Raw genomic sequence first — 27,846 nt, 5'->3', positions numbered from 1 at the left:
AAGCTTGTTACATACTTTTATTTGTTTTTCGTTTTCTGTTTTGATTATTAAATACATAACAAGCAAATATTGTAATAAAATATGAAATCTTAACCATTGTCAAATGAACATAAACTATACACACACCTATATGGAAAACAATCTTCAATACATAATAAGATACAATAATAATATTAATAATAATTTATATATTTATATGTATAAATAGTATATGAAGCCTACATACACTAATTAGTTTATGTACGCGACACGACTACAAGGAACATTTACATAATGTACAAACAGACAATAAGTACATACACACACAGATCCTTAAAACAATTTCTATTTCTCGCAGTTGTATCCACTACGGCAAAGTAAGGATACCATTAAGAAAGGGCAGTGAAAGTGAAAATAGGATGAAATTCGAAAGTATATTGAAAACTTGTTTTCGGTTTTTTTTTTCTTCTCTTTTGTTTTCGTAATATTTAAGGATTAAGTACTTGGAGTACTTGCGAGCAGAACTGAAATTCCATTAGCTAAGCTTTAGAGCCATCTGATTTAGACAGAGATTTCCTGAATATGTACACGTTTCTTGCCGCTGCTACCCGATCCGCTGGCTCCACCAGCCGCGCCCGCCTGACGCAGTATTCCCATTTGCTGTTGCTGCTGTTGTTGTTGTTGTTGTTGCTGGGCAGCTAGAAAGGAGCGTGGTGGTGGCGGCGGTTCGGGTATATCATCGTCCCGCATGATATCCAAATCGCCGCTGGCCGCTGCCTTTACCGCCTCTTCAATGGCCTTGAAGGACATTTGATCGGAGGACTGGACGGCATAATCGAATTGCAGCTGCCCGCTGTTATCCAGAAAGGAGCCACTTTTGCTGCCCTGTGCCGATGCCTGTCCGGTGTTCGCCTCCAACACCGTTGCCAGGGGCAGTGCATTGTAGGTGACCATCTCAATATGAGTGCCACTTGGATGCGCCTGTGGACGCGTCTTGAGCAGATCCAGTGTGCTGGTTGAGCACGCCTCCCAGCCGTCCATCATTAGTGTGGTTTGTGCCGCATGCGTCACCGGTGGCAGCTCCACCAGCAGCTTCTCCTCCTTCAGCTGTTTGGTCTTCTCATCGTAGCAGCTGTACTCGCCAAATACCACGCCCATGCCGCCGCCCTTGGTGTCTACAACGGCGCCACTCAGCGTATAGGCATCGTTGCCATCGGCGCCGCCAGCATTCAGCTTCAGCACGCTGGAGTTTTTACTGGTGTCGCCATCCTGCAGTTCCTCCTTGGTTTTGGCATCGCGTGCTCGCTTCTCGCGCTGATGATAGATGCCCGCAAAGATTAGCACGTTGAGGATGAGCAGGAAACAGCCAACGGCCACCGTGGCTATCAGCGCTGTCGTATAGCTTTGGAACTGCTTGCCACTCAGGCGGCGCAACAGCTCCAGATTGCCAATGATGCCCGTCGATGCAGTGGCCAAGTCCTTGCGTGTCTCCACTTTGCTGTGGGTGCGATTGTCCTTCGGTGACTGTGTTGTGGTCAACTCGGAGACGGACATGGCGCCATCGATGCCACATTCTGTTTACATAATAAATGCAAATTACGGAAACACATTCTGTTTAATATTGATCAAAATAATAAACACATTCTGCTTAAATAATAAATACAAATAATAAATAAACATATTCTGTTCACAACAAATCGAGCTCAATTTTAATGTTTTCAAAATGGAGCTGGATTCATATAAAAGAACAATTATTACAACCAACAATAGCAAATAATTTTCATTGAACTATAAAAGTTGTACAGGTTTGTACAATTTTGCCTGCTGAAAATAGCATGAGAAAACCAATAAAAGTTGGGTTTCCTAACTTTAATAGAAACGCCATGAAACTTTCCCATCTGTAGATGGAGATACAAGTTACGAAATTAGTTTTTATGTTTACCTGTGGTGGCAGTTGCACCTGTGGCGCTTAGAGCATTTGTTGCATTTGTATTCTCTTCCTTTGGGGATTGTGGTGGCAGAGGAGTGGTTGTTGTGCGGGTCGTTTGTATTACTAAGATATTGTCATCTTCCGCCGGCTTCGTTTGCAGCTGGGGTCGCACCACGCCTAAAGCAATTGAGAGAGTGGATTCTGTGCAGGACAATAAACAAAGTTTGTTTCATATTTACCTTCATAGAGATCACGATTATTGAGGTCATCTTGGAACTGATGATGCCGCATGGACTGATCATTGATGTTGAAATGACGATGCAGCTGTGGTATCAAATTCAGCCACATGGACAACTTATGACCACGATAATGACTCTGAATGTTAACCTTGTTGCCTGCCATACAAATTAGTATCTTGTGAATAATTTCTTGATTTAATTCACAGAAAGTTAAAACAAACGAAAAAGCTTCCCTTTTGAAAAGGTTACTCAGCTTTCGCATTCAAAAGTAAATTTCAATTTTCATTTGGAAAAACAAAAGTTATGTAATTGCAATAATTTTAGCTGTGTTCTGTTTTGTTATAGAATTGTTATTACAACTACTTAGAGTTATATTTTATACAAATATTTTGTGATAACTTTTTTAGCTCAGCGCGATATTAACTTTTTACATTTGCCACAAAAAAAGAACTGCAATATTATTTTGATTAATGATAAATAAAATAACAGAAAATACCATTTGGGAATTGAAATTATCTAGCAAAATTGTAGACCTACCCAGCTCAATGTACAGCTGATTGACCACATCGTAGGCATCCCAGAAGGGCAGCGCATCGCCATCATAGCCGCCTGGCTCGAGCTCAGTGCCCAGGCCCTGCTGCGTGGAGACGCCATCGTTGCTCCGCAATCGCCTCCTGAAATACGAACGCTTCTCGTGCATCGCATTGCTGCGCCGCTGATTGTAGATGACGGCCAGGTTGAGTGCCTCGCCAGTTGCCATGGCATCTAGATATCGGGGCGCGGAGCGTTTGCGTTGTGTGTGTGTTGCAACTTGAGTCTGGCTGGTGGCGGCGGCGGCCAGAGCAGTGCTTGATGTTGATTGGTTCGGATTGCTGGGAATGTGTCGACAAAATGGCATGTTAGTTCCAAGCAAAGAGGTCATAGGTCGAGAGGTCATACCCTGTTTTGGCGAAATTCGCTAAATAGCGCAGCATGAGTCGACCAATTTGTCGCTCCTGTGTCGTGTAGTTGTGTGGAAAGAGCGGAGAGACTGGCAGTCCCAGCCAGAAAGGCACGTCTTCGCCGCGCACTGAACCGGTTCGCTGTCAATGTGGAGCAGGTCAAGGTTACGAGGTCAGAGAGTGGCTCGCTTATATTTGCACCCACCTGTGGATATTCCTCCTCAATGGTGCGATGCTTAAAGTGCACGAAATATGTTCGACCACCCCGCAAACTGTGCATATAACCCAATTTGATTAGTGGCGCCGCCGTGTGGCCATCGCTCAGAAACTGCAACGTTGCATCCCGTGCACTTAACGGGTTCCGTATGGCCTTCTCCCAGTCTGTATACTCATTCTGCAAAAGCAAAAGCAAAAGCAAATAATCGATTAAGTGTATCTATAGTTTAAATAAAACGCTCTGTTTACCTTTAGCACCGCGAATATCTCGTTTAAATGATAGTGAAAATTATTGCGAACAAATGTGCGTAAAATGCGATCCCGTCGGGTCTCATTGAAGCCAAACTCCAAGTCCTGGGCGCTCAAATCCAGATAGGATTCCACAGATGTTAGACAGAAGATGAGGTCACGTTTGGGAAAGTTGGCATATTCAATTCCTGAAGTACTGTAAGGCCCACTATATAAAAGAACTCAAATATCTTGCAATCTATGCTTGACTCACCTAACAATAGCTGAGCCCAGGGGCAGGGCAGTGCTGGACATGGTCTCAGTGTTGGGGGATATGACAGTGCCATCAACGAAAGGCGCAAAGCCAACCAGAAAACTGCAAGGAATTAACAAATCGACTCATGAGATTCTAGTGAAAAGGGTATATATATAAGAAAAACAATAATAATAATTTTTTGTGATGTGTTGCATCTTTGGGAATCTTAACTAATCAATATAAAAATCTATTTCTCGGAAATTAGATCCTATTAGTGCCAATTGAAATTTCAAGGTCAGGGAAAAGATGTTTCTCACAAGCTCCTAGCTGATATGATTCTTCAAAGTTAAGAGACAGTTTATCTGCCTTTAACACAGGTTATTTATAATTAAGTCAGAAAGCTTACATTTTGTTTAGATCATATCTATGATATGAACTTTGAATCCTGAAGAGAATATCCAGTATCTAAATTGCATTTCACAAAAGAGATATATTTCTGTCTATACTACTACTAGTTCTTACTATATAGTTATTATCTCTATGAAGCCATCTATCTATATATATGTACATATAGACTTTGATTTCACTTACCGCGGATGATCGATCTGAACTGCGAGTAACTCGGCAACGCTTTTGGTGCGCAAACAGGGCGCCAGATCATCGTAGAGCATGTCTCCGTGGCAGCCAGTTTGTTCTGCCACGCGTCTCTTCACGAACAGCGGATTCTTCTGTATGCCCCAGGATGAGAGGGCGGTGCCGCTAATAAGCACAGCGCGTTGTATTAGATCTAAAGGAAAATAAAACAAACCTGAATAAAGCAAAGCTTGGGCTATGATTTAAATGAACATACCACTGGCCACGGGTGAGACGGCCAATATGTTGGCCAGGACAGCTCCAGTGCCATAGCCGAGCAGCGTAATGCTCTGCGGATTGCCACCAAAGGCGGGCAGATTCTCCTTGAGCCAATGCAAGCCGGCAACGAGATCCATGAGACCAAAGTTGCCCTGGGCGCTCTCCTTGCCGCCGGTCTTGAGGAAACCAAAGATGCCGAGACGAAAATTGATTGTCACAACGATGACGTTGCCATGGGCGGCCAGCTCGGAGCCATCGTAGGGATTGCCCGAATTCCACTCGTACGATTCGCCATGTATGAAGACCACTGTGGATAGCAATGAATCGGAACTCGAACTGGAACTCGAACTGCTATCGGCATCCTCATTGTCAGCTGAAAAAAGAAGAGTATTTCAGCGCCCGATAACAAATATTCTATTAAATATATATACAGTATATATAGTCAATATTAGTTACTTACACCATTTGCTGTATGTGGTCAACAGAGCTGCCAATTCTGCAGGGCATGCAGTAGTTGCTTAAATCAACTGCAATGCACTACGGAATTGAAAGTTACATTGCCATTGCAACTCCCAACTTTTCCTGCCGCACAAATAGTATATGTTTATTTAATTTCCCCTAGGACTGTGGGCTAGCTACCTTTCAGCATTAATTAAACAGTCAATGGAATCACTTTCAGGACACTTTTTTGTGTTTTTACCCTCATCTCATATTAAGTGTTTACAGTTAATCGATACTGCCATTTGTAATTAAGCCATTAAGCGCTTTAAATATCACATATTTTATTGGCTACATTGCATAATAAAGTTTAAATTATTTACTTAATAGCAAGCGTATATTATTTTTCGCTCATTAATTTTGTTCTGCATACGATTTCGAAATAATTATGTCTGCGGCTTATCGGTAGTATGCAGTTTATCTGGGCAGCTTGGCCAGAAGCAGGGCCCAAACTGCAAGCCTGTTTACTATCAATGTCGGGAGAAATGTTGGTCAATAAATAAATGAAAATAGTAAAAAGAAATGAATGTAAATGATATGTTAATGAATGTAAATATTTTAATGCGATTATTAATTCGATGAGCTAACCTATAAATTCGAGTAACCCCAATTCACTTGGCATTTAAATTATTGATGAATTGTATAACAACTTACGTTGGGTTCGCCGCGCTTCTTCGGGCACATAGATATTAAGATATAAGCAGTCTTCCGATTGGTTCTTGAGCAGCGGCAGCAGACGCCGCAGCTGGGCGAGACGGGCACGTGGCACCTCGAGCAGGGCCTCTGGTCCATTGGGCGGTATGGGCACACTTTGCGGACAAACGGGCGAGAATCGATCCGCGTTGCGGGTCGTTTTCCACGTCGATGGCGTTATGGGTGGCATAAATCTGCAAGTCAATGGAATGTCCGCAATATGTGAGTATAAATATGCAGCAATTCGCTGAGCGTAGTAATGGTAATGGTAATGGCATCAAACTATCGCGATTACTTCCGTTTTGCCTATTTCGAGGGAGGGATGTGTGGGATAGTTGTTGTTCTTGTTGATGTTGTTGTAGTTAGTTGGCGTAAAAGGATTCGCTATCAGGCTATCGTAAAGCATAGCATTGATGTACATAGCCCATCAATCAAAATTCGCAACTGTTTTTGATTAATTGTGCATTTTATTGTTTATTGCGTTCAATGCCATCGATCAAATGCCGAATTGAACGACATGTTTGCTTCAGCAGGAAGGCTTCACTGTTGATTTTATGACACAACAATTGACGCGAAACGCTTTTATTGTTTTTTCTTTTTGTATTTTGTTTTTTTTTTTGCGCGATTTAATGCGGCTTTCTGCCCACCAACCCATCCGAAAGTATATCAAGCTCTCATATCTTGTAGCCTGATGTGGCATCATTTTTTAGCTTTACGTAATGGTGCTGCCTTCCCTCAACTTGCCACAACTTGCGGTTCCTGGTTTATAGCACGGAATGTTCATTGGACAATAGCGAAAAGCTTTTAAATTGAACGCATTTTGTTTGTCTCGTTTTGTGCCCTCAGAACTTCTTAATAAGCAATAAGCCAATAATTTTTATACTAATACCCTGTACTATATTTTTTGCAGACATTTTTGGATGTAGCCCTTTATTAAAAAAAAAAAACAAAACATAATTTATGGCAGAGCACGTATATCGAAACATTTAAATACATAAATTCTCTGGAGCTGACTGAGCATTTTCTGTCTAACAGTTTTTATTTCAACAATTCATAATTGGCTTAAACAATTGTTTGCTTTTGCTTCTGATAAAAAGTGTATTTTATTTGTTTGTCGATTTGATTTAAAAATCATTCAGTTTAATTAATTTGCATTTTTTGATACCCTGAATGGACACAAAGCGGTATAATGAATATGCGCAAAAGTATGCAAAAGAAAGATAGAAACATGTCCGACCCCATAAACTTTATATATTCTTGATCAGCATTAACAATATGAACTAGTAGATTTCAGAGACTATAAGAGTGAAAGGATTCAAACTTGAAATATACATGATAGTTAGCCATGAGTAGATCAAATTTAAAAATAGATCAAAAATAGCAGCAAATCGATTTCCGATATAAATAAAGGACATAATTGCAAAGATTAAGCTTTCCAATTGAAATATGATATACCCTGATTTATTTTGATTATTTTGATATTTCCATATTCAACAAGCCTGTGCTTAAGTGAATTTAAATATGTAACAGCTGGGATCAGGGTATTCTCAAGTCGAGCTCTCTCGAATAAGGTTATCATAATTGCTTTTTTACTTTTCTTTTTTAATGGTTTATTGCTTTGAAATACATTTTTTCCAACATAAAACTCTTGTACTGGGACTCATAAACATTTTTGTATTTCTATATGAATCACGTTCAGCGAGATTATCTGTTAACAACTATTACTTTTGAGAAGTGCTGATAGATATTAGTTGCTTTTTGCCCATTCTTATGGTTTTATGAGCATTTGAAACTATGTCAAACAATAAAGCATCAAGAGAAGCTGAGAGCAGTGCGTGTGTGAAAGATTTATGACAGTTTAGCACTCTCGATTATGGCATTCTTTCTAGATGATGTATACACTCTGTAGTAGAAATGCACTACTGAAATATATATATAAATGGTGATGTGTAGATTGTATAAAGAGCGCAATACGAGTATTTTCTGACGCTGACAAGACTTGTTTGGTTTCCAGAATTTTCGATTAGCAACTTCGGCGACAGACACAGATTTAAGGTTAGACGCAATGATTAATTAGCTTTCGCATGCTATGCGGCAAATTGACAATTTGTCAAATATCACGTTTATTTGGTAAACCCGCAGCCAGCGTGCCGTCGTCTTCATCCGCCCACTGTCCGCAACAATTGCCGTTCGAGCATGAATAATTCGCACATAGACCTGGTTGACTTTGGAGACTTGGTATCTTGAGGATAAGTCAGACCGCAACTCAGTGACATTTGATTAAGTTCTGGTGTTAATTTGTGGCATCTGTTGATGCTGCATAACAATGAAGCAACATTCATAAGCGACTCCGTTTGACTTTAGCTGCCAGCAAGTAATTAAAGAACAATTTGCTTAACCAAAACAAACACGAGAAACAGGGCAGCCGAGAGGGGATTGCGATACTACATTTTGAAATCAGTTCATGTTCAACACTCACTTGTTGTGCATGCATGACAAATCAAACTCCACTTGATCCAGAAGTTTTTGCCCGAGGATAAGTATCGCATAGATATGGGACACGCTACCCCAATGTGCACAAGTGACAAAGTGTTGCAAAACTTTTGCAATATGCCGCAAAGTTGCTTTAGATTTGACTCTGGTGTCTCGCAAGTCTCAACTCTCTACGAGCAACTCTCTCTTGGGCTGTTCGGCAAGCAAACTGACAAAAGACCTGAAGAGAGTTGCAAAAGTATTAAAGAACTTAGTTAGACAACTAAGAGAGAGTCGTGATTACAATTATCTTTAAAGACACTGAGCTACAATGTGAATGCCAAAATTTTGTCAAGTGTTAGCCACGTTGAGCTTATACACATAGTTTTGAATATTGAAGAACAAAGCGATTGAAAGTTCCAAATTTAAAATTAAAACAAACTTTATCTGTTAATACAAAAAAAAGAAAAACAGCAACTGCCTTCATTTTTCGCAAACAATTTTAAACAAATTAAACAGCAGTTAAATTATATTTTTTATACTTGAGAGTTTATGGTTTTATACGCAGCGACCATAAAATGTCTAATAAAGCTGTTTGAGATCCATTATGTGTTTAATGAAGTGCCAAAAATGTTTAATTTTAATGAATCTGCTGGTTGAACTCAGTCAAGCAAATCTAAGGAAAAAAATGCTGATCTCATGAATTAATTAGACGACAAGTTCTTAGAGTATTCACATCAATAAACACTGAGACGCAGACAGTCTTATTCAATAATGTAAACTGATAATGATGTATTAATAATAAAAATAATCTTACTCTACTCCATTTAATATATCCCTAAGACGGTGATATCTTCGTTGTATTTTATAAAAACAGTTAGATGTATTAAATATATTTGGCTACAATTTGTAAGCGATGCACAGATACCTTAAATAATTTCCTAATTTTTTAATCTAAACAAAAATATTAGCATTTTACTATTTTCAAGTTTAGTTTTTATATTACGGAGTCAAATAAATTGAACAGTTTCACTCTTAAGTAGAATGAGTTCTTTTTTATAACATGCTTTTGGCAAAATAACATCAAAGTTCACTCATCATTTTAATGAGTTTTATTTCAACTTGCTGATTTAAAAATGTTGTGAAACTTTTGAACTATGTTTTTGTATTAAATTTCCATATGTAAAAGTCATAATAATGAGACCAGCATGTACATGTCATAAGTCGAATAGGAAATATCCATTGAAGGTAAAGTTTACGCACAAATATAGTAATATAAAACATCATGTGCAATGTAGCTAGTATTGTTAAGCCAATTTCTGTTAAAATTATTTTCATAAAAAAGTTTTGATGCAAAAACTTATTTTGTTGCTTTTGCTGCTCAACTCATCTCATATTAAACTGTAAAAAGTTTTCATGAACATAATTTTAAAATGCTCATCTGCATTCAGTTTGCTAGTTGGAAAAGTTATTTTTGCCAGTGAAACCCAGAAATTACTTAAAACACAATAACATATCAGATTTATTTTGTTGCTAGCTCAGCTTAATCAATCTATTGTAAACATTGTTTTACTTGCTTAGTGCACTCGTGGCCGTGGTCTAAACTGCAACCGTTCTTATATTGATATAAATGAGCCCGTTTACTGTGCTAAGCTTAGTTAGTGCTCAGTTAGTCCCCACTGTCTGGCAAAATAAATGTTTAAAATGCTGCCAACTGCTAATTGTAAAATAAACAGTGTATGCACAGTTCAGCTTCATTAGGAGCCCTTTGGCTATTGCCTTGCAACTTTAATCTGGCGAACAATGTGCGGGCGTCCTGCACCTGAGCTGGGTTGTCTGGCCAAACGGCTTTCAGCCAGATAGGTTGTATGCATTACACAAATGTGCAAAGTTCCGGGCGTACTTTGTGCGCAATGTTCACATATATTTTATTAAAAAAAAAAAAAAACAAACAATTATTAAAATTGCTTTTGGCTGCCGCATAAGGCCGATAAAGTTGCTGTGGGCCAAGTTTGCATAAATCTGGCACACAGACAGCACCTGCAGGCCAACACCAAGAGTTGACAATTTTAGCGGGAAACGTAGGTAAAAAAAAACTCAACTTTGTTTACAAAAGGTGGAAAAGTGTCAAACGAAGCTAAATAAAAGCTGAACTTTATTTAGAAAAGCTTTAGAAAGTTATTGTAGTGTTTGGCGAAAGGTCAGAGTTGACAATTTTAGCGGGAAACAAAGCTAAATATAAGCTTAACTTTATTTAGAAAAGTTTAAGCCTTGATAGTTGCTGACAAATTTTAGCGGGAAACGAAGGCAAATAAAAGTTAAGCTTTAAAAATGTTTGTACGTTATTCTGTGTAATAAACTACAATATTAACTTTTGGTAAATACAAATTAGCTCTTATTTACCTTCATTTGACGCTAAATTCTGTATTTTTGTCTATTTAAATATTAGTTAGAGTTGAGTTCTCACTTTTTAATTGAAATAACATGCATTTGTACTTCCATCGAATACCATTTAAATTTTCCTTGTTTGTATATTAAAAATGACTGGATGCAAATCCAAATTAAATTTGATAGCTTTTTTACTTTTGTCACTTGGTAATTCAATTAAGGAGGATTTTCTTTTATAGGTTCACATTTTAGAAAAAAAGCTAGACTGCTTGCCATCACTGAAAGGAACAGACAACCGCATAATCTGGGCTGTTGAAAACTCACCTGAGACTGCCCACGGGCGGCGATGCATATGGTATGCCAAGGAATGCCTCCACCAGCGGCGTGGAACGGACCACAATGCCCCGTAGTAGGCCGTACTTGGTCTTGACGGTGTTGGCGCTCAGCTTGGCGCCATGTACACATTCGCAGTCCGGCCAGAGCGAGGATAAGAGCAGCAGCAGGAGCAGCCACGTGCTGCCGCTAGTCTGATGACGCCAGCAGGATGGTGCCTGTGTCAGGACCTGCGAGTGCCATAAATGTCGCTTCCGATGCGCTGATTGTAGCTGCTGCTGCTGCTGATGATGCTGATGCTGGTGGTGCTGCTGCTGCTGCTGCTGCTGCTGCTGATTGTGTGTTGGCATTGCCAAAATGTGTAGAAATCTCTTTAATGTTATCAGTCTTATAATGCAAATGCGTGTGCGAAGTTGCAGGCTGCTGTCGCTGTTGCTGTCGCTGTTGCTGTTGCTGACGCTGATGCTGCGGATTTCCATTTCCGTTTCCGCTGTCATCTGCAGCTTCTTCACAGTTGTTGCACAAATAGCTCTAATGTAGCTCACCAAGGAACCGACAAGAACGTAACAGTAAATGCGTAAAAAACGCGATTGGTTTAGCTTTAGCTTAGTTGGTTGCTGTTTCTTGCTCCTCAAATTTGTCGTTGTCATCAATTGCCTCTGCCCACTTCTATTTCCTGTTTGTGTTGTCTGCGTCTGCAGTCTGTGATTGACGTCATTTTCATTTTGACAGCGGTAGTGCGCATATTGAGCTTGTGATTGAGATAGAGTAGCGCCGACATGCTCATACCCTTTTGCTTTGATTTCAAATATTATACACTTAACAGGCTGCCTGCTGCACGGCAATCACACAAATTCCCTTTGCCGTCTCCTCGCTCTGTGCTGTTTTAAAAGAAAAAAGAAAAGAAACAAAAGTAAATGTTAAGTAACCTATTAACTTGGCTCTTGTCATGTATGGTTGTGTGTGTGTGTGTGAGAGAGTGTGTTGCGAATGTGAGTAGTGTGTGCTTTATGGCCGCTTTGGCTTTGTCGCACCTTTTCGCCAGCGAGTTCGGGTCTTAACTGTGCAACGCATCAGAGCGTAGCATCCTTAAATAGCTTTAGCCGCATCCGGGTCGACACCGGCGTGTACCGTAAATGCGACCTGTCCTGTGCAAACTGGACTCAATTCATAGCCAACCCAGCCTGCCCCCCCCTCCCCAAGTCCTTCGTAGCGCACCCTTGCGCCCCATCCGACTGATTGCTTCTTTTGACCTGGCTTTTATGCGCCATTTTAAATGCGCATGGTGCAGCTAGCGGCCGGCTGCTTACTGCTTGCCGCTTGCCGCTTGCTACATGCTACATATCTCGAATACGCTTCATCAAGCGTTGCACATTGCGCCACGTGCGCCCCATGACCTAACCGATATATGCACTAAGCTCAACTGCACTGGTAAAGAGCTGCAAATTAAGTGAGCTCAGTGGACCAAACGATAACAAAACAGTGTTCAAATTCAGAACTTAAGAGAGAACTCCCTGCAGAATATTCATGAGTTTGATTTCTAAAGGATTAAAATAAAATCTTTTTCTATATATGTATCTTTAATCCCCTAGATAGCGTCCATGTAGACCATATAGATATTATCGCTTATACAGATTATCTATTTAATCTGTGCAAAATGTTATTTTTATAAGCCATTTAAAATGCACTTTCGTTTTAAGAAATTGTTCTATTATTATTTACTTTATATTGAACAAACTTTTACTTAAAGAGTTAGAAAATTTGTATTCTAATTATTCGTCCTCTTGTGGTTGTAAATAAATATCTCAAGAGAAAGAAAAGAGAGTCAACAAGTTTTTCACAAATTCTCAAGATATTGGCAGCTTTAACATTAATTTGAAATAGTATGTATTTGATTAAACATTTTTCTAGCTATAACTAATAAATGAGCATTAATTGGCATTGGCATTTACAGCAGAGGCATGCAACCCCCTTCGAATGCCAAAAACCACAAAAAGGTTATGCCCACAGTTAATGCAATATGTATAAAGTACCTGCAAATTTTCATGTGAAATTTCTTTGTTGTGGTACAGCATGTAAATCTGATTAATATATATGCCATGAAGAGCTTAGGTCTTGACAAAAGCCAAAAAAGAAACCCTTAAAAAAGAGAAGAAAAAAAACGGAAAACAAAACATGGCAAATGATGTGAGCAGTTAAGCTCCTTGGGGCTCATTAACAATGCCCACAGACACACACACATACACACACACACACACACACCCAGTCTCGTACCTTAGTTGTAATACCCAGACACATGACGAGTAGTGTAATTTGTCTTTCGGTCTAAACAGACTCGTTTAAATCGTATATTTCTAAGGCGAAACAATTGACTGAAATGTAACGATTGCGACGGACTGCTGACACACACACACACGCACACACACACTCACACATACGCACACAGAGATCCAGTGCCGGAACGACAAACTCACAATTTTTCTAAATTGCAGCTATAAAACTAAAGTTTAACTATGAGTCCCGAAACCCACATACCATCTACTATGCACTAAGTATTCCCATGACCAGCTCCATTTCTTTCATTTCAATGTCTCGGTCCTTGTGTCTGTATGTGTGTATGTGTGTGTGTGTTTCCCTATTTGTTTGTGTGCGTGTTGACAACCAAAATGTCGGCACGTTTTTAACGAAATATTTATATACCCCGCAGCGAATGAAAATGTATAAAATGGGTGTAATAATATTGTGCAATTGTACGTAACGGACAAAAAGAAATAATTTTTTATAGTGTAGATGGACGAACGAATCCCAACGGGATTCCTAATATATCGGAGAATACATAACAACCATAAAAAGCACTTGACATGTAGCCAATATTGAAATTATAAGAGATCAACGAAGAATAATCAATTACCATATTCTTATTGATTGATATTTTACTGTGATTAATGTACAAATAATGTTAATCTGATTGCCGAAAATAAACAGATTTTTTATATGTATCTTAAGTCTGTTATAGGGTAACTTCCAGTCGGGCAGTCTCAACTTGATCGCTCCTGCTTTATTTCTTCTTCGTATCGTGGCTTATTTCACTTACTCCTAATTCTTTTTGGTGTGAGTCATGGCTATGCTCTCGAAAAGGGGGGAGGAGGCACAACCAGTCTTCGTGAAAGCCAGTTACAAAATGTTAGGATTTCCAAATAAATTGCAACTTTCAAATTAACTAAAAGCTTAAGTGACATTTGGCTGCAAAATTTGCCATCCGACAATCCCCTCTTAAGGCACACAAAATAGATGCGTGGAGTTGGAGGAAGTATGGCCCGTAGCCACATTCTTTAGCACAAATTTAAGTAGATGTGGCAGAAGCAACGCATGTTTCCGGTATGATAAATATTTACATTTTCGCTTGGCAAACGTCTTTCATGCCATGCATTTCCCCAGCCCTAAGCAATGACATTCTTCAACTCAGATATATATACACATTTTTCTCTGCATCTACTTCCCATCTTTATGGCAAATCTGTAAAGACCGATAAAATTGCATATTTTTGCATGAAAAGCAGGGCAATGAGCAGTGGTGAAAGGAGCTGAGGAAGATGACAACACGCAGACGTAGACTTTACTTCAGGCATCTCACACGTCCATTCACATACGACAGAAAGGGGGCGAGAGTGTGGAGAGGGGAGGGGGGGGGACAGCCATGTGGCAGGTTCTGAGTGGAGCAATGACTGCAAATCATGGCTGTGCAAACAGGAAATGTTGCAATTGTATCCGAGCGAGGAAAATGCCAAAGAAATTACTGCACACTCTCCTATGCACATGCACACGCACACACACGCACACACACGCACACACACACACACACACACACACACACACACACACACACACACACACACACACACACACACACGCACACACTCGCACACATGCACACACGTACAGCGAATGCAACTTTTTGCATTTAAGAGCTCGAAATAAAAATTGCAAGCGCATTAAAAATTGTTGCCATTTTTCCATTGCATTCACAGTTGGCATATCGAAAATGTTCTGTGTGTGCTTGTGTCCTGAGCTCCCAGCTCTTATTTCTTCCCATTTTGTCTTTTTAATAAGCTTGCAACGAATTCCGCAGAGGACTGTCGCCCGAGTGCCTTGACGACGTTCAACGGCATTAAAACTGAAGCGCATCAAAGAAGAAATTTCGATTGCCTGTTATTGGCCATACTACAATGACAATGCTTAACAAGGATATACATTATACTCAGACTTATCACACATTTTTACATTATATATCTTAAGTTTGTTTTCTGACTTTCAAAGTAAATTGATTGTTCAGAAAAGAACACTATTTTCAGCAAAAACACCGCTTGGGCAATAAATTACAGCACATGTAAGTGTTTAGAATGAAGTGGCGGACAAGCAGGCGAAAATGGGGTCAGAGAGTACCTAACAGGACTAAAGCCGTTTTGTGGCATAAGAAGACACCCAACACTGCAACAGATGAGCAACGAAGTAAGGCATAGGCGACAATTTAGCTGTGCAGAGGCAGCAGGTCTCAGGCAAGCCAAATGTCTTTTAGGCGGCTATTATCAAAAACAATTATCAAAAAAAGTAACAGATTTAGAATACTTACTGGTCTCTTGATAGGAGATAATATACTAAGAAGTCACCTAACTAAACTGGCTATAATCAGTGGCGAAAGCTGTTGGTTTTGTGATAATGAAAAATATCCTCAAAGCACTTCATAGCAGATTGTGACGTGAGTTTGCCAAAACATGTTTTGCTTATGCCTTGACTAAGTAATTTTAAATAAAGACCTGCATTTTTATCGCTTATAATTTTCACAATTATTGACCAAACTACGCTGGGGTTAAATTTGTGGCATCAATATCCGACTTTATCTGCTCAATGCCACATTTTTTGAGTACGATACACACTTTGAGTGTGCTGTTTCACAAGAAATGTATCGCACAGAAGCACTTGACTCTGGACACATGAGATGCCTTTGTACCTGGCATCCCCAGATTAAACGACAATGAAATAAATTGTTGGGCCACACAAATATGCAGTCGAGACAATAAATGTAAAATCCATCCAATACCATTAAATTACTTAAAACAATTATTTATTTAAGAGCTTACACTTCAAGCTATTAATAAAAGGTACGATTTAAGCATGTAACAGCAAAAATGTATTTTTATTTATTTGTCAATGTACAAAGTTATGACTAAAAGTTGCATTAGAAGTGCAATCTTTGCACAACCACTGCTAGAACTTCTTTAACAAAAAAGTCACTGAATGGCTAAAGGCATTAAAGAGGGGAAATTTCACTCGAAACTTTTAGAGGAAGCACCAAGTACATATGTGCTATGTGCTATGTGTAGTCACTAGTAAACATATACTTCAAGAACTAAAGTTTCCAGCAAAAAGAAGTTAGTCAAACAAGATTCTTAACTGTGAACAATGTTTTTTCATTTTTTAGTTTTTAGTGAGAAAGCCATTCATAAAGATAACAAATTTTAAGCGCAAGTTTCGCACTCTTACCAATCGTTAGATATTATGGCTAAAGAAAAGAAATATAAATTTGTGGCAAGCACAAACTTTTTCAAATGCTTTTGATTGAAGAATCTGAAATAATTTCGTTGAAATTAACAATGTTTGTCATAGAAAAATCTTTAGATATTTTAACTTCGCTTGAACTATATGTCGCAATTGGTGAGAGTCTTTGGTTGGGTGTAAATCTTTGATAAGTAGGTGTAGGTACAGATCAAAATTAATTAACCCATTATACATTTATAGAAAATATAGATCGAAGGAATTGTTAAAATTATCGACCATGTTTAGCTCTTTGAGTATTTCATCGCATTTGCCAAAGTTATCAGTCTGTTCAACCTGAATTCAAATTACATGGACGTGGCAAGTGTGCTGTTGGCAACATAAAGACGACTTTTCAGTTTTCTTTTGTAATTCCCTTCACATTTCTTATGGCTAATTATCGCGTATTTTCCAGCGCAGCTCAACCAAACTGTATTATTGAATTAATTAGCAACTTGCGTCGAAGAGTGAACTCGACACAATTCTTTTTAATGCTCATTAAAAACTTAACTTTTTTCTGTTCCTTGTTGTTTGGTTTTTCTTCATCTTAAAGTTCGACTTTTCTTTGTTTCACCATCATTTCCGGCATTCTTTGTGTGCTTGATTGACATTTTAACTGGTTGGCAAAATAAAAGGGGTAGTTTCTTCTTATTGCTGTGTACATCCCTTTTTTTTTGCTGTCCTGCGTTTTTTTCCTGCCTTATTTGCCATTTCAGGTGTATTTTTCTGTGCTTGTTATTTCAGTCCTTGCATAAACAAAGTAAACAAGTAAATAAACTGAACCTGGCAGATAGCGTTGCGGAAATTAAAGATACTTGAGTGGGAAATGCGGCACTTTAAGAAGAACTGAAGAGATGCACATCAATTTGCGAATACTTATGAATCAATCGATGTATGGCCATTAGGCTCGTAATAATTCTTTCAACTGGAGTTATTGTGCATAAAATGACGCCAGGGAGTTGACAAATTGCATGATCAACCGACATAAAGCCTATTAAGGAACAATTTCCCCAGCTTGTGTTCGACAATCATAAAGAGACAGATCCCAGCTTCAATATGTCGAACAACTTGTTTTCGATTTCCGCTTATAAAAACCCGTTGGCATGAGGCACGCACAGAATGCAGGACACACAGAATAATAATTTCATGGGTCTGTTGGGGTCTGTTGCCCACCACAACCGCAGCCAAAAAGGAACATAAAATGCGACAAGAAATATATGGCACAGTGTCCTGACATTGGACCATAAATCCAATTGTGAACTGAGTGCAACTTTCCCCCATTTTATCATTTTATTATTTCATTTTTTTAATTGCGAACAGTACGACCTTAATAATATCCTGCTGGAATCCCAAAAGTAGCAAAAATAACAAACTTAATACCAACCAATACGTGCCAGGATATTGTGTGCATGTGTGTGTGTTTGTACTTTCCTGATTTAAAATGCTTTATTGACAAAATTTGCTAGAATAGAGCCAAAAAAGGAAAAAATTGCAATTCCGAATTTAATTTGCCAACTTGGCTATTCCTGAATGCTAGTAACATGAGCATATACCAAAAAAAAAATAAAAATAAAAATAAAAGAAATGACATATATATTTTGTAAAGTTGAAAAATGCGAGCAAAGTATTTCGAGCGGCTGCCAAGCGGTGTCTCATTCGGTTGTGGATTCAAGCAGGCATGTAACCTCGTTTATTTTGTGCACAGCATAATGAAAGGGGAAAGTTCTGCAATTTTACCGCCCATGGTTCCGGCATTGCCATCCAAAACACACACACAGCTCGAGTGTGAGCCAGAGACTATGCGTGTGTGTTTGCTAGGTGCACTAAATGGCATTTGAAAATGTTTTGTAGTTCAACTTTGGTGCCTGGTGCCTGGTGCCTTGTAACTGGGGGCTGGCGACTGCTGACTGTTGACTGTGCTTTGGGTGACGCTAGTTTTGCCTTTGCCATTTGGAACAGAGACTGACACTAAAAAAAAAAAAGTATCTCTGACAGCTGCGAGGACAGCAGGACTACAGGACAGGTCAGTCATTCCCTTCCACTGCCAGGCAAATCGAGGCCCACTCTTGGGCAGAACAAATCATTTTAGCACACACAAACACACTCATACACAGACACACTCAATGAATAAGGTCAAATGTATATTATAATTAAAAAATACAACATGAAAGCGTAATTATTTGCTAGGAAATTGAAATTAATGCTCTTTGTTGGACGCTTGTTAAACCATGGACCTTGGAAGCCATAGTTTTTATTAAATATTTTACGCTTAAGTTTTTCACATAATTACGTGGCACTTTCATATACAAACCACACGACGACTTAATTTTTCAAAATGTAGTTTGTATACAATTTTCTGGAGCTTATTTTATTAATTTATGCAGTCAACTTTTAAATCTTGTTCTAAAGCATAATTCGAATCGAGCATTGAAGTAGTATAAAATCATATATATACTGGTGATAAATAAAAGCAAAATAATTGAAAGGGTGGTTTTAATACTTCATGAATCACTTTTCATCAAATCAAAAACAAAGTTTCAACACAAACTTTGGATTCGCTGAAAAGTATGCAATAAAAATTGAAAATGAAAACGCGTAAATGGATGTAAATTCATACACATTTTCAATAAATATTACATTTTTAGTCAGCACAAAAATAATAATAATAATAACACATTTCTCTTATAGCAATCCTATTATCTGTGTTCGTTTCTGTTTATTATTGCGTATAGAGCTTAAATTACTTTTTTTTAGCATATTCCATGAAAAAAATAACAAAAAAAATTGGTTGAAATATTGCCAACAGATTTAGCGAAAAAATCCGTTTTTCATACAATAATTTATTTAAGCAATTTAACTTTTATGTAGGAGCGTAAAGCATAAAATATGTTTTATCAAATGAAAATTAAGGTAACCAGATAAAATTGACCTGCTTAACACTTCCTGAAATGGAGAAACAAATTTTAATTCTGATGTGAAATGCATTTAAAGTTTAAATTAAACTATAGCTAAAAAAAAAGAATAATCTGATCAGATTTGAAATTTTCTTAAGCAAATAAATAAATCAGTCATTTAAAATAGTCCTATTAAATCTATTAACACAAAAACTAGTATAACTCAAACTAACTTAAATAGTATTAAATAAAAGCGAATTCATTGGTTTGTTAAAATATTAACAATCAGTTAAATTAGTAATTCTGCTCTGATCTGAAATTCCTCTAGGCAAATAAACAAGTTATTAAATTAAAATAGTCTTATTAAATCTTAATTATCACTAAAATGTAATTATGCATTTATAATGTGTCCAACAAAAGCAAATTTCCCAACTCAGACTTTGGAGACTGCATGAATAAATTTTCATTTAGTTGTGCAAGGAACTCGACATAATGCGACAACAACTTGCCTAAATCTCTATTGTAAAATTAAATTCAGATGTGTGTGGGTAAAGCAACTTTATGAATGTCATACATGTACATATCTGTATATATATAAACATAAATGTATTAATTTAATGTGTGGTGTCTGCTCAGAGCCCTAATTAGAACTCCGGCACTGTTGCGCTTAATGTCTTCGGCCCGGGTTCAATGCAAATGAAGACAGTCGATGGGGCACTAGAAACATGTGCCGGCAGCTGATTCACACAGTGCACATAATAATGCATGGGCATTTCGACTAATGCGACGAGGGGCGGAGGTAAGGGATCTTGGCATTAACATGGAAATGAAGATGAAGACATCAGATGCTCGTTTGTTTTTGGGAGCCCCCTTCAGCCCCCCCAAAAAGTTGTGTGGACAGTTGACCAATTCACGCAGGCATAAATTATTTATGACTGCTACAGGACGTAACACGCGCGCAAACATTTTATATATGTGTAAGTGTGTGTGTGTGTGTGGGTGTGCGGATATCCGCAGGCAAATATTCAAGTATGACATGTACACATGAGTAAGTACCATAGTAATACATATTGTTGTAGGAGTAGTGAAGTGGCTAGTTGGCATTAAGGCATGCCAATAGTAGTCGGCTCGAACCCGGCCAAAATGGAATCGGGCAACTACAACTACAACTACAACTTTGCCTGGGCGTTTGTATTTACTATGTACTTAGTATAATTAAATGGGCTTAATGCAAATGCCAGCGTTGCTAGGCTCGACACAAGTTTGTATTCATCATGCTGACTAGCTTGAAGGTAGTCGCTTCGAAACAGATGCGCTACATGATGCAGGACATGGACGGACACGGACAAGGACCTCCCATTGAGTTGTCGTTTGGGGGCATATCTTGTTTTTCGCATTTTCTGAGTGGATTTTATGCGGAAATGCGAGACCGTTTGTAATTTAATGAATATGTAAATTAAAGGATGCACTTAATGGCAAAAACACAATACACACACACACACACACACACAATGTGTTCTCATTTACGATACGTGTACAGACAAAGTGTATATATAGATATATATTCAAGTCGTAAATTTATTGCTGCCTTGAAGCGGAAAGTTTCAATCGGTGCCAATGGAATTAATCGCACAAGACAAAACATACTTGCCATTAAGTACTCACACACACACACACACACACTGACACACTAGAGTGTATTTATGCATTCATGTATCTGGGTGTTTTGTCTTTGACTGTATGAGTGTGTGTGTGTGTGTGTGTGTCAAGTGTACATCTTCTATAGAGAGACAACACTAGAACAAAAACAAGCAGCGTAGAACAATTTTCCTCATTGTATGCGCCAAAAACAATGGCAAGTTGTTTGTTAGTGTTGGAAAGCATCTTAAATACTATTTGACTGGGTGCGGAGATGGAGGAATGCCTGGCTTGCTACCTCCCTCTGTTTGTTTTTGACAGCAATTCATTTAAGACTTAGTTTAACTCGTCAAAACTTTGATGGAAAGAACTTCTCGCACGCAGCAAGTCGAATATTCCCGTGGAATTTTCCACATGTTTCTGTCAAAAGTTGACATCCACTTAAACATAACTGACTAAAGCTGTCTTTTGATGTTTAGCAGACGAGTAAAGCAGCTGTTAAGCATGTTAAATTTAAGCTGCATTTGCATATGCGGTAGCATCGAACAAGTTCTTCCTAGTAGACCTTCTAGGAACTTTGTCCCCATCCCACTTGCCTCATGCACAACTGATTTCGCTTTGCACAATCTTGTTTGTTTCTTCTGTATCATATCATTTCGTTTACCTATTTTCAACTATTCTCGGTAGAACTCTCTCTTGCTTTAATTAAATTTTCAATTCGAAATTATCTTTGTGAAACCTTTGAGTCTCGGATTGCTGAGATTTGCCATTCTTTTCTTTGCTTTCCTTATTTTCTCTATCACTTCTTATTACTCTCCTTCGCTATTCCTCTTAACGTGGTTGACTTGTGTTGCTAAGCGACTAGCGCTTAACAATTTTTGATGTGATTGTGTTTTTTATTTTACAATTTTAATCAAGTTTCTCGCCATACTTTAATTCATAACATTAATTTTAAAGTTGTATATATTGAAAGCTTCTTAAAAACTATGGACGGGGTTTGGTCCACATATATAAATAAACAATAACAAAAAATAAAGTAGAATTCATTATTAAAGAGTATTGAGCCTGGCAATCTCATCAATTAAATTTAATGAGCTCAAGAACTTTTGGGCAATTTACATCTCAAATTATTGCCAACATTTCAACTTGTGGTTAAATTTGTTTGTTTCAGGTTAAGTGTGTTTGCTCTTAAGCACATATTTCTTATACGCAATTGCTGTAATTAAAAGCAAACGAAACAATTCGGCCGTAAAAATAATTACCGTTTCATTATGAATTTATTTTTAACGACATAATTAAAGCAAGGGAGTGAAACCACAGGCACATGCCACAGGTGCGGTTAATTAAAAAGACTCCAAATCTAGGTTGAATCACATGTGCTTTAAACGTGATATAAAAAACATTCAGTTTACATTTATTGCATTTTTCTGTTAACAATATATATACATTTATTAACTTTTATATTTTTATGCACAATTCACACATTAATCCTTAAATGTGCATTGCGTAAGCAATAAATAATTGAATATATAGTTTCAACGTTGAAAGCTGTGATTTTCCATGTAGTTATCGCATAAGAACATTTATCTGCGCAAATAAAAATGAAGTCGCAGCTTATGTAAAATGGGCAATCAGAATTATTTATCGCAGTTGTGTTACAATTTGTGTTAATACATATTGACAGCAGTGGCAACTTAAATAGAAAAAAGTTTGTATTTATCAATCAACAAATGCCAAATGGTCAAATAGGAAAAACAATCAACAAAATTACACATCAAACATTTTTTAAGCCGGTTTTTTTTTTTTGACAACAAAACGAAAATCACTTACAAAATAATCTAACTCGTTATGAATTCTACGGAAAAATAATATTTTCATTGAGTGTAATATTTGTTTGAAGATTAAAAAGAAAACACGGATTGGAATACGAAGAAGAAAATAAATTTTCTCATTTTCAGCTAAACAATTATGGGCTCAGTTGGGAAATGTAAGCAAATCCTTCTGACTATTATATTAATTAAGTCTTGACAAGAGTACTGGAGCATATATAAAGCAATTTATTCAGTTTTTCTCTATATATGTATATATGTATATAGAAAGAGAGAGAGAGAACACCGCAACTTTGACATTTAAAATGTTTCCTACTATCAATTAGCATATTCATGAAATTGTACAGTGCTTGTCAGCTGGAGAGTGCAAATGAGTATCTGTAAATGTTGACAACGCCTCGCAAATGTAATTGTAGTAATTGGGAAAACCCGAAGCACAAAGGCCAATTCATTAAAATAATATAATTAACATGTAATCAGAGCAGTAACGGCTTTGCTGTTGCGTCATCCCGTAAATATATATATATTTGTTTTTTCCTTTCTTTTTTTTTTGAAATGGAATACTGCAAGTGGAATATATTAAATTTTGCAGCAGGAGAGCTGTTATTATACCGCCATGTGTGCGTGTGCTTGAGATGACTCTTAAGATAAATAATTGTGTAATAAGAAACAATAAAGTTGAGACTGTAAAATCAGCTGCATAAATCAGCACTCTCTCCCTCTCTCTCTCTCTCTCTCCCTCTCTTATTCCCTAACACCCCTGCCTCACTCTTCATGCCAGCAGCAGCTCGAGCGTGTTGCGAGTCGAGCTAAATGGCATATCAATGCGTGATTACGTATACGCCGCCTGTGCGCCACAATAAATTGGGGACATTGGACAGGGGTACTGGACCTGGTTGGGTTTATGTGTTGGATGTTGGATGTTGGGTGTTGCTGCTGCTCACTCGCTTCATTATGCCGAATGTCTACGTGCACTACTTATTTATGAAGTGATGGCGCCTTTATTTATGCTATTGCTGCGAGTGCGAAGCCCTGGCAACCATCGCCTGCGCCCGTTTCCGCGTCATCAGTGTCTGTGCGGGACAGTCAGAAGAACGTTGTATATAAAATACAGAAATAAGTGACTGCAAGTGTGTGTGAATGTCTGTGTGTGTGTGTGTATGTCTGTGTGTGTGGGCGTATGTTAAGCGCGTGGTGCTGTTGATAATGAGAAAGGACGCTGGTGTGAAAGTCTACCTCCTGCTGCTGCTGCTGCTGCTGCTGCTTCTGCTGCTTCTACTGCTCTGCTGATGATGTTTACGTTTGAATAATTTATGACACAATAAAAATGAAAAAAAAAAACGAGAAAAACCAAAACAAAATGCGTGGCAGCCGCATTGCAATTGCCACAAGGTGCACAGAAGCGCTACTATGGAAATGCCATTTACAATGTATATCCTGGCGTACAGGAGTCAAGCAGTCGCTTTTATTAATTTCAAAAAAAAAGAGAAAAAAAAAAGAAAATGATAATTGGCTACACGTCGTCGAGACTAAAACTGACAGACAAAAAGGATAGACAGCTTAGGCAGTAGCTTTCCGTTGCCAGGATTCTGTGTAGGATGTGTGTGGGCGTGCATCAGTTTTTGTGTGCTGTGTTGTGTTGTGTTTGTTTGTGTGCCGGTTAGAAATCAGAAACAGTCGCGAACGGAAACTGTAGCTAAAAGTTGAATAGCATTGCGGCATAGTGCACAGCGAAAAAAAAGGGAATATAAATTGCCTCTTAAATATGGAATAAGTGCGCAAGAGTCGACAACAAGCACAACAACAAACATGCACATAGATAAACTATATAGCCTGCTGGCCAAGATAAACACACACAATCGCACACAATCGCACACACTCACACTCACACACATAGAGTTCTACTGACAAATAACTAAGATGTATCCGTTTGCACAAAAAGCCCTAAGTAGCTGAAACCGTTTTATGGAGCGGCTTCTGTATGATAAAGTCCAAATGGGCGGTGCCTCATTTGTGGGTGTGGTGGTGTTAGTAGCTTTGTGCGGCACCACCTTTTCAAACGTTTTTGTGCTCATTTGCTTGGCACGTTTTTCTTTGGAATGAATGAAAATGCTTTAGCAAGCGAAACGCAACCGAACTGAGCTCAACTCAACGCAACTCAACTCAACTCAACTCGCCTCGACTCATTTGGCAGACAAATTATTCGATTCAAATTTTTTATTAAAGCCACACACGCTGGCCACATCAAGCAAATGAATTCGGTGGTGCGTGCACCACATCAAAAGCTTATTTAGATTTATGTTGCCCAATCGACAAAATGAATTTTCAGTTGTACTGCAAGTTACTGTAATAATTTTCCGCATCGGTATTTCGAACGTTTTCATTTATCATTGGATCCCTTGAATTCGATTCGGCATTAAAATGAATTCTCCAAATATGGCATACATTAAAGTGAACCAATTGATTTGTGTGCGGGAACGAGATGGGGGAATGGTTTACGAATGTAAAATTCATTTCAAAGTCATCAAATGTAAGGCATTTCCGTAATTTATAAATCCATTTAAGCATTGAAAATGTGCAATGGTTTGTGGATATTAACATAAAATGTGGATGGAGGCAGAAGCAAACCCTTTCACAACCCTTACTCAGTTTCCATTGGAGCTATTTGGAATCACTACTTTACTGCCAGACAGTTCACCAATACATACTTCATGCGAATTTCTCCTCAAAATACTTTAAGCTCCTCAAATCTTTTACGTAAGCGTGTTCAAAAATTATGCAATAAATGTGTAGACGAAAAGAGATTATCAATCTGAAAGTCAGCTTAAGGCACTTTTCACAAGGTGCGATAATTTTCGACAGACTGAGCGTATGTGTAATGCGGCACAAATTAAATGCTACAAATTGTCTAAGCTGTGCTATATAAATTCTATATTGCTCTAGTGAACAATGGGCGTTCACACAAACACTGGAACAGGAGACACGAAAAAATGCCAAAATTGTTTGGCGTTGGTAATTGCTCCTCATCGAAGATTCAGCTGCGGGCATTTGGCTCAGCGTTGATTATCGCGCTGTAGCGTAACAGGATACAACAGGATACAAAGAGATGCCTCTTCGTTGAGGAACAACAGCATTAACACCAGCTCAGCTTAGCAATTTGCACGTCAAGTTAAAAAATGTTGTTGTTACAAAACACAAAACATAAAGACACAAAGACTCAGCCAAGATTCTGTTCTCTGTCTGAGGGGAGACAGGGAAATGACACCTCTCACGACTTTAGCTATGACTGGCCAAAGTTGTCGCTGGCAAAGATACGTTGAGGCACACACTCACACACACACACACATATGTGAAACATGCCGCTGGCATTTCGACTTTCCTGGCCTTGCCTTGCCACTTTTAGGTGGCACACAGAACAAGAACAGAACACTGAACACAGTAAAAACAAAAAAAAAATCACATTGCACATATTTCAAGCAAAAATTTCAATTAAGACTTTTACTCTGAATTCATTTTCAGTTTTTTTTTTGTCTGCCCGCCATTTTGTTTGTTTCTCTGCTGCTTCTGCTGCTGCTGCTGTCATTGCCAACATTGTTGTTGTTGTTGTTGGCTAGTGGCGCCCTTTTGGAACCTTTCCCGCTGGGCTTGTGTGCGTGGTAATTGTTGTCACGTTATAAGCGAAGCAAAAATACTTTTGTTTTCAACCAAACGGATGCAATTTTAATCTGTCGAAATGTGCCAGAAATAAAATGACTGACAGGGACAGATAGAATGAGAGAGAGAGAGAGAGAGAGAGAGAGAAAGAGAGAGATAGAGGGAGGAGACGTTGATGAGGAAGAGGCCATGCAACCGCATTAAATATTGACTGCTAAACCGCAAATATAAATACAGCTAAACGAGACGACCACGTCGAAGAAGAAGAAGAATCAGAAGAAGAAGAGAAAGCAGCAGCAGCAGCAGCAGCAGCGCAGCCAGCCACACATAATATTTTAGTTTTTGACCCAAAAATGTCAGTGGGACATGAGTTATTACAGCTGCCCGTCGACGCCGCCATTGCTGCTGACATCAACGTGTTGTAATTGTTGTTGTTGTTGTGGTCGTTTTTGTTGTTTTGCGGTTGTTATTTTAGGCTTGCAGGTTGCTCTTTCGCTTCAGCATCAGCTTCAGCTTCAGCTTGCCTGTGTGTTTGCCAACAGAAACATAGAAATGTTCGCGTGGGAGAGCCCAAGGCGGCCGTCTTCGTGCGTAGCTCGCGAGCACACACGAGCGAGCACGAAGACTAACACACACACACACACACACACGCACACACGCACACGCATATACATAGATATAAAGCTTTGGCTCAAGGCGCGCTCAGAGCAGACACTGGCTGCCATCGCTGTCGCCTCTTGAGTCCTTTGCCGTGGCGACGACTGTCACTTTACAAGTTCAAAAAAAAGAAGAAGAAAAAAAAAATCTGTTTCGGGGCGTTTTTTCACTCCGCCCACCCGAACGCCCGCCTGCTTGAGTTGTTGCCTTTTAGCATGACTTATTTTGTGCTCACCTTACGTGCTTGGGCTTTTGCTTGTGCCTCAGCTGCTGCCGCTGCCGCTGTCGCTGACGACGACGCTGCCACCAGCAAAGCTGCTTAATCGTCTTTGTCCTTTTTAACTTTTGCGCCGCCAATTTTGTTGCTGTGTGCGCCTTGCTTTGCTGCTTGTGCTGCCTTTTTCTGTGGTTTTTTTCCACTCTGCTTGCCAAACACTTTCAATATTTTTTCCCTTTTTCTAGGTGCGTGTGCGTGTGTATATTGAAATATTGTATTTGCATTAGTATTAAGTAGTTACACAAACACATACACACCAATGGCACCTATAAACCACTGTG

At 38.7% G+C, this 27,846-nt stretch overlaps 1 protein-coding gene across 3 annotated transcripts; it reads right to left on the bottom strand.

Annotated features, from left to right (window-relative positions):
- Positions 1–204: 204 nt before the first annotated feature.
- On the bottom strand, positions 205–27,773 carry LOC6566974. 3 transcript variants are annotated; one of them, XM_043214620.1, is made up of 13 exons: positions 27,524–27,773; positions 11,017–11,906; positions 5,794–6,026; positions 4,640–5,014; positions 4,381–4,576; positions 3,808–3,909; positions 3,555–3,750; positions 3,295–3,483; positions 3,088–3,230; positions 2,686–3,020; positions 2,149–2,304; positions 1,922–2,086; positions 205–1,556 (listed from the first exon to the last, which is right to left on the bottom strand). In XM_043214620.1, exons 2-13 carry the CDS (start codon positions 11,673–11,675, stop codon positions 541–543), a joined length of 3,765 nt encoding a protein of 1,254 aa, XP_043070555.1. In that variant the 5' UTR covers positions 11,676–11,906; positions 27,524–27,773; the 3' UTR covers positions 205–540. The 3 variants fall into 3 exon arrangements, with proteins under 3 accessions (XP_043070555.1, XP_032595477.1, XP_043070556.1); XM_032739586.2 differs by having other exon boundaries at positions 205–1,553; XM_043214621.1 differs by having other exon boundaries at positions 11,017–11,901.
- Between the last annotated feature and the right edge of the window lie 73 nt (positions 27,774–27,846).

Source organism: Drosophila grimshawi, unplaced genomic scaffold, assembly GCF_018153295.1.
Source record: "Drosophila grimshawi isolate 15287-2541.00 unplaced genomic scaffold, ASM1815329v1 contig_1377, whole genome shotgun sequence".
NCBI lineage: Eukaryota > Metazoa > Arthropoda > Insecta > Diptera > Drosophilidae > Drosophila > Drosophila grimshawi.
The sequence above is the reverse complement of the archived record's forward strand: the minus strand, read 5'-3'. Positions and strand labels throughout refer to the sequence as shown.

Bases quoted from the DNA above. Each gene is read 5' to 3' on its own strand.
- LOC6566974 (XM_043214620.1), bottom strand. From the start codon at position 11,675: ATGACAACGACAAATTTGAGGAGCAAGAAACAGCAACCAACTAAGCTA. The intron at 3,751-3,807 runs GTGAGTCAAGCA...TGGGCCTTACAG, and splicing joins CTGGGCTCAGCTATTGTTAG to TACTTCAGGAATTGAATATG. The intron at 3,021-3,087 runs GTATGACCTCTC...ACACATTCCCAG, and splicing joins GCGAATTTCGCCAAAACAGG to CAATCCGAACCAATCAACAT.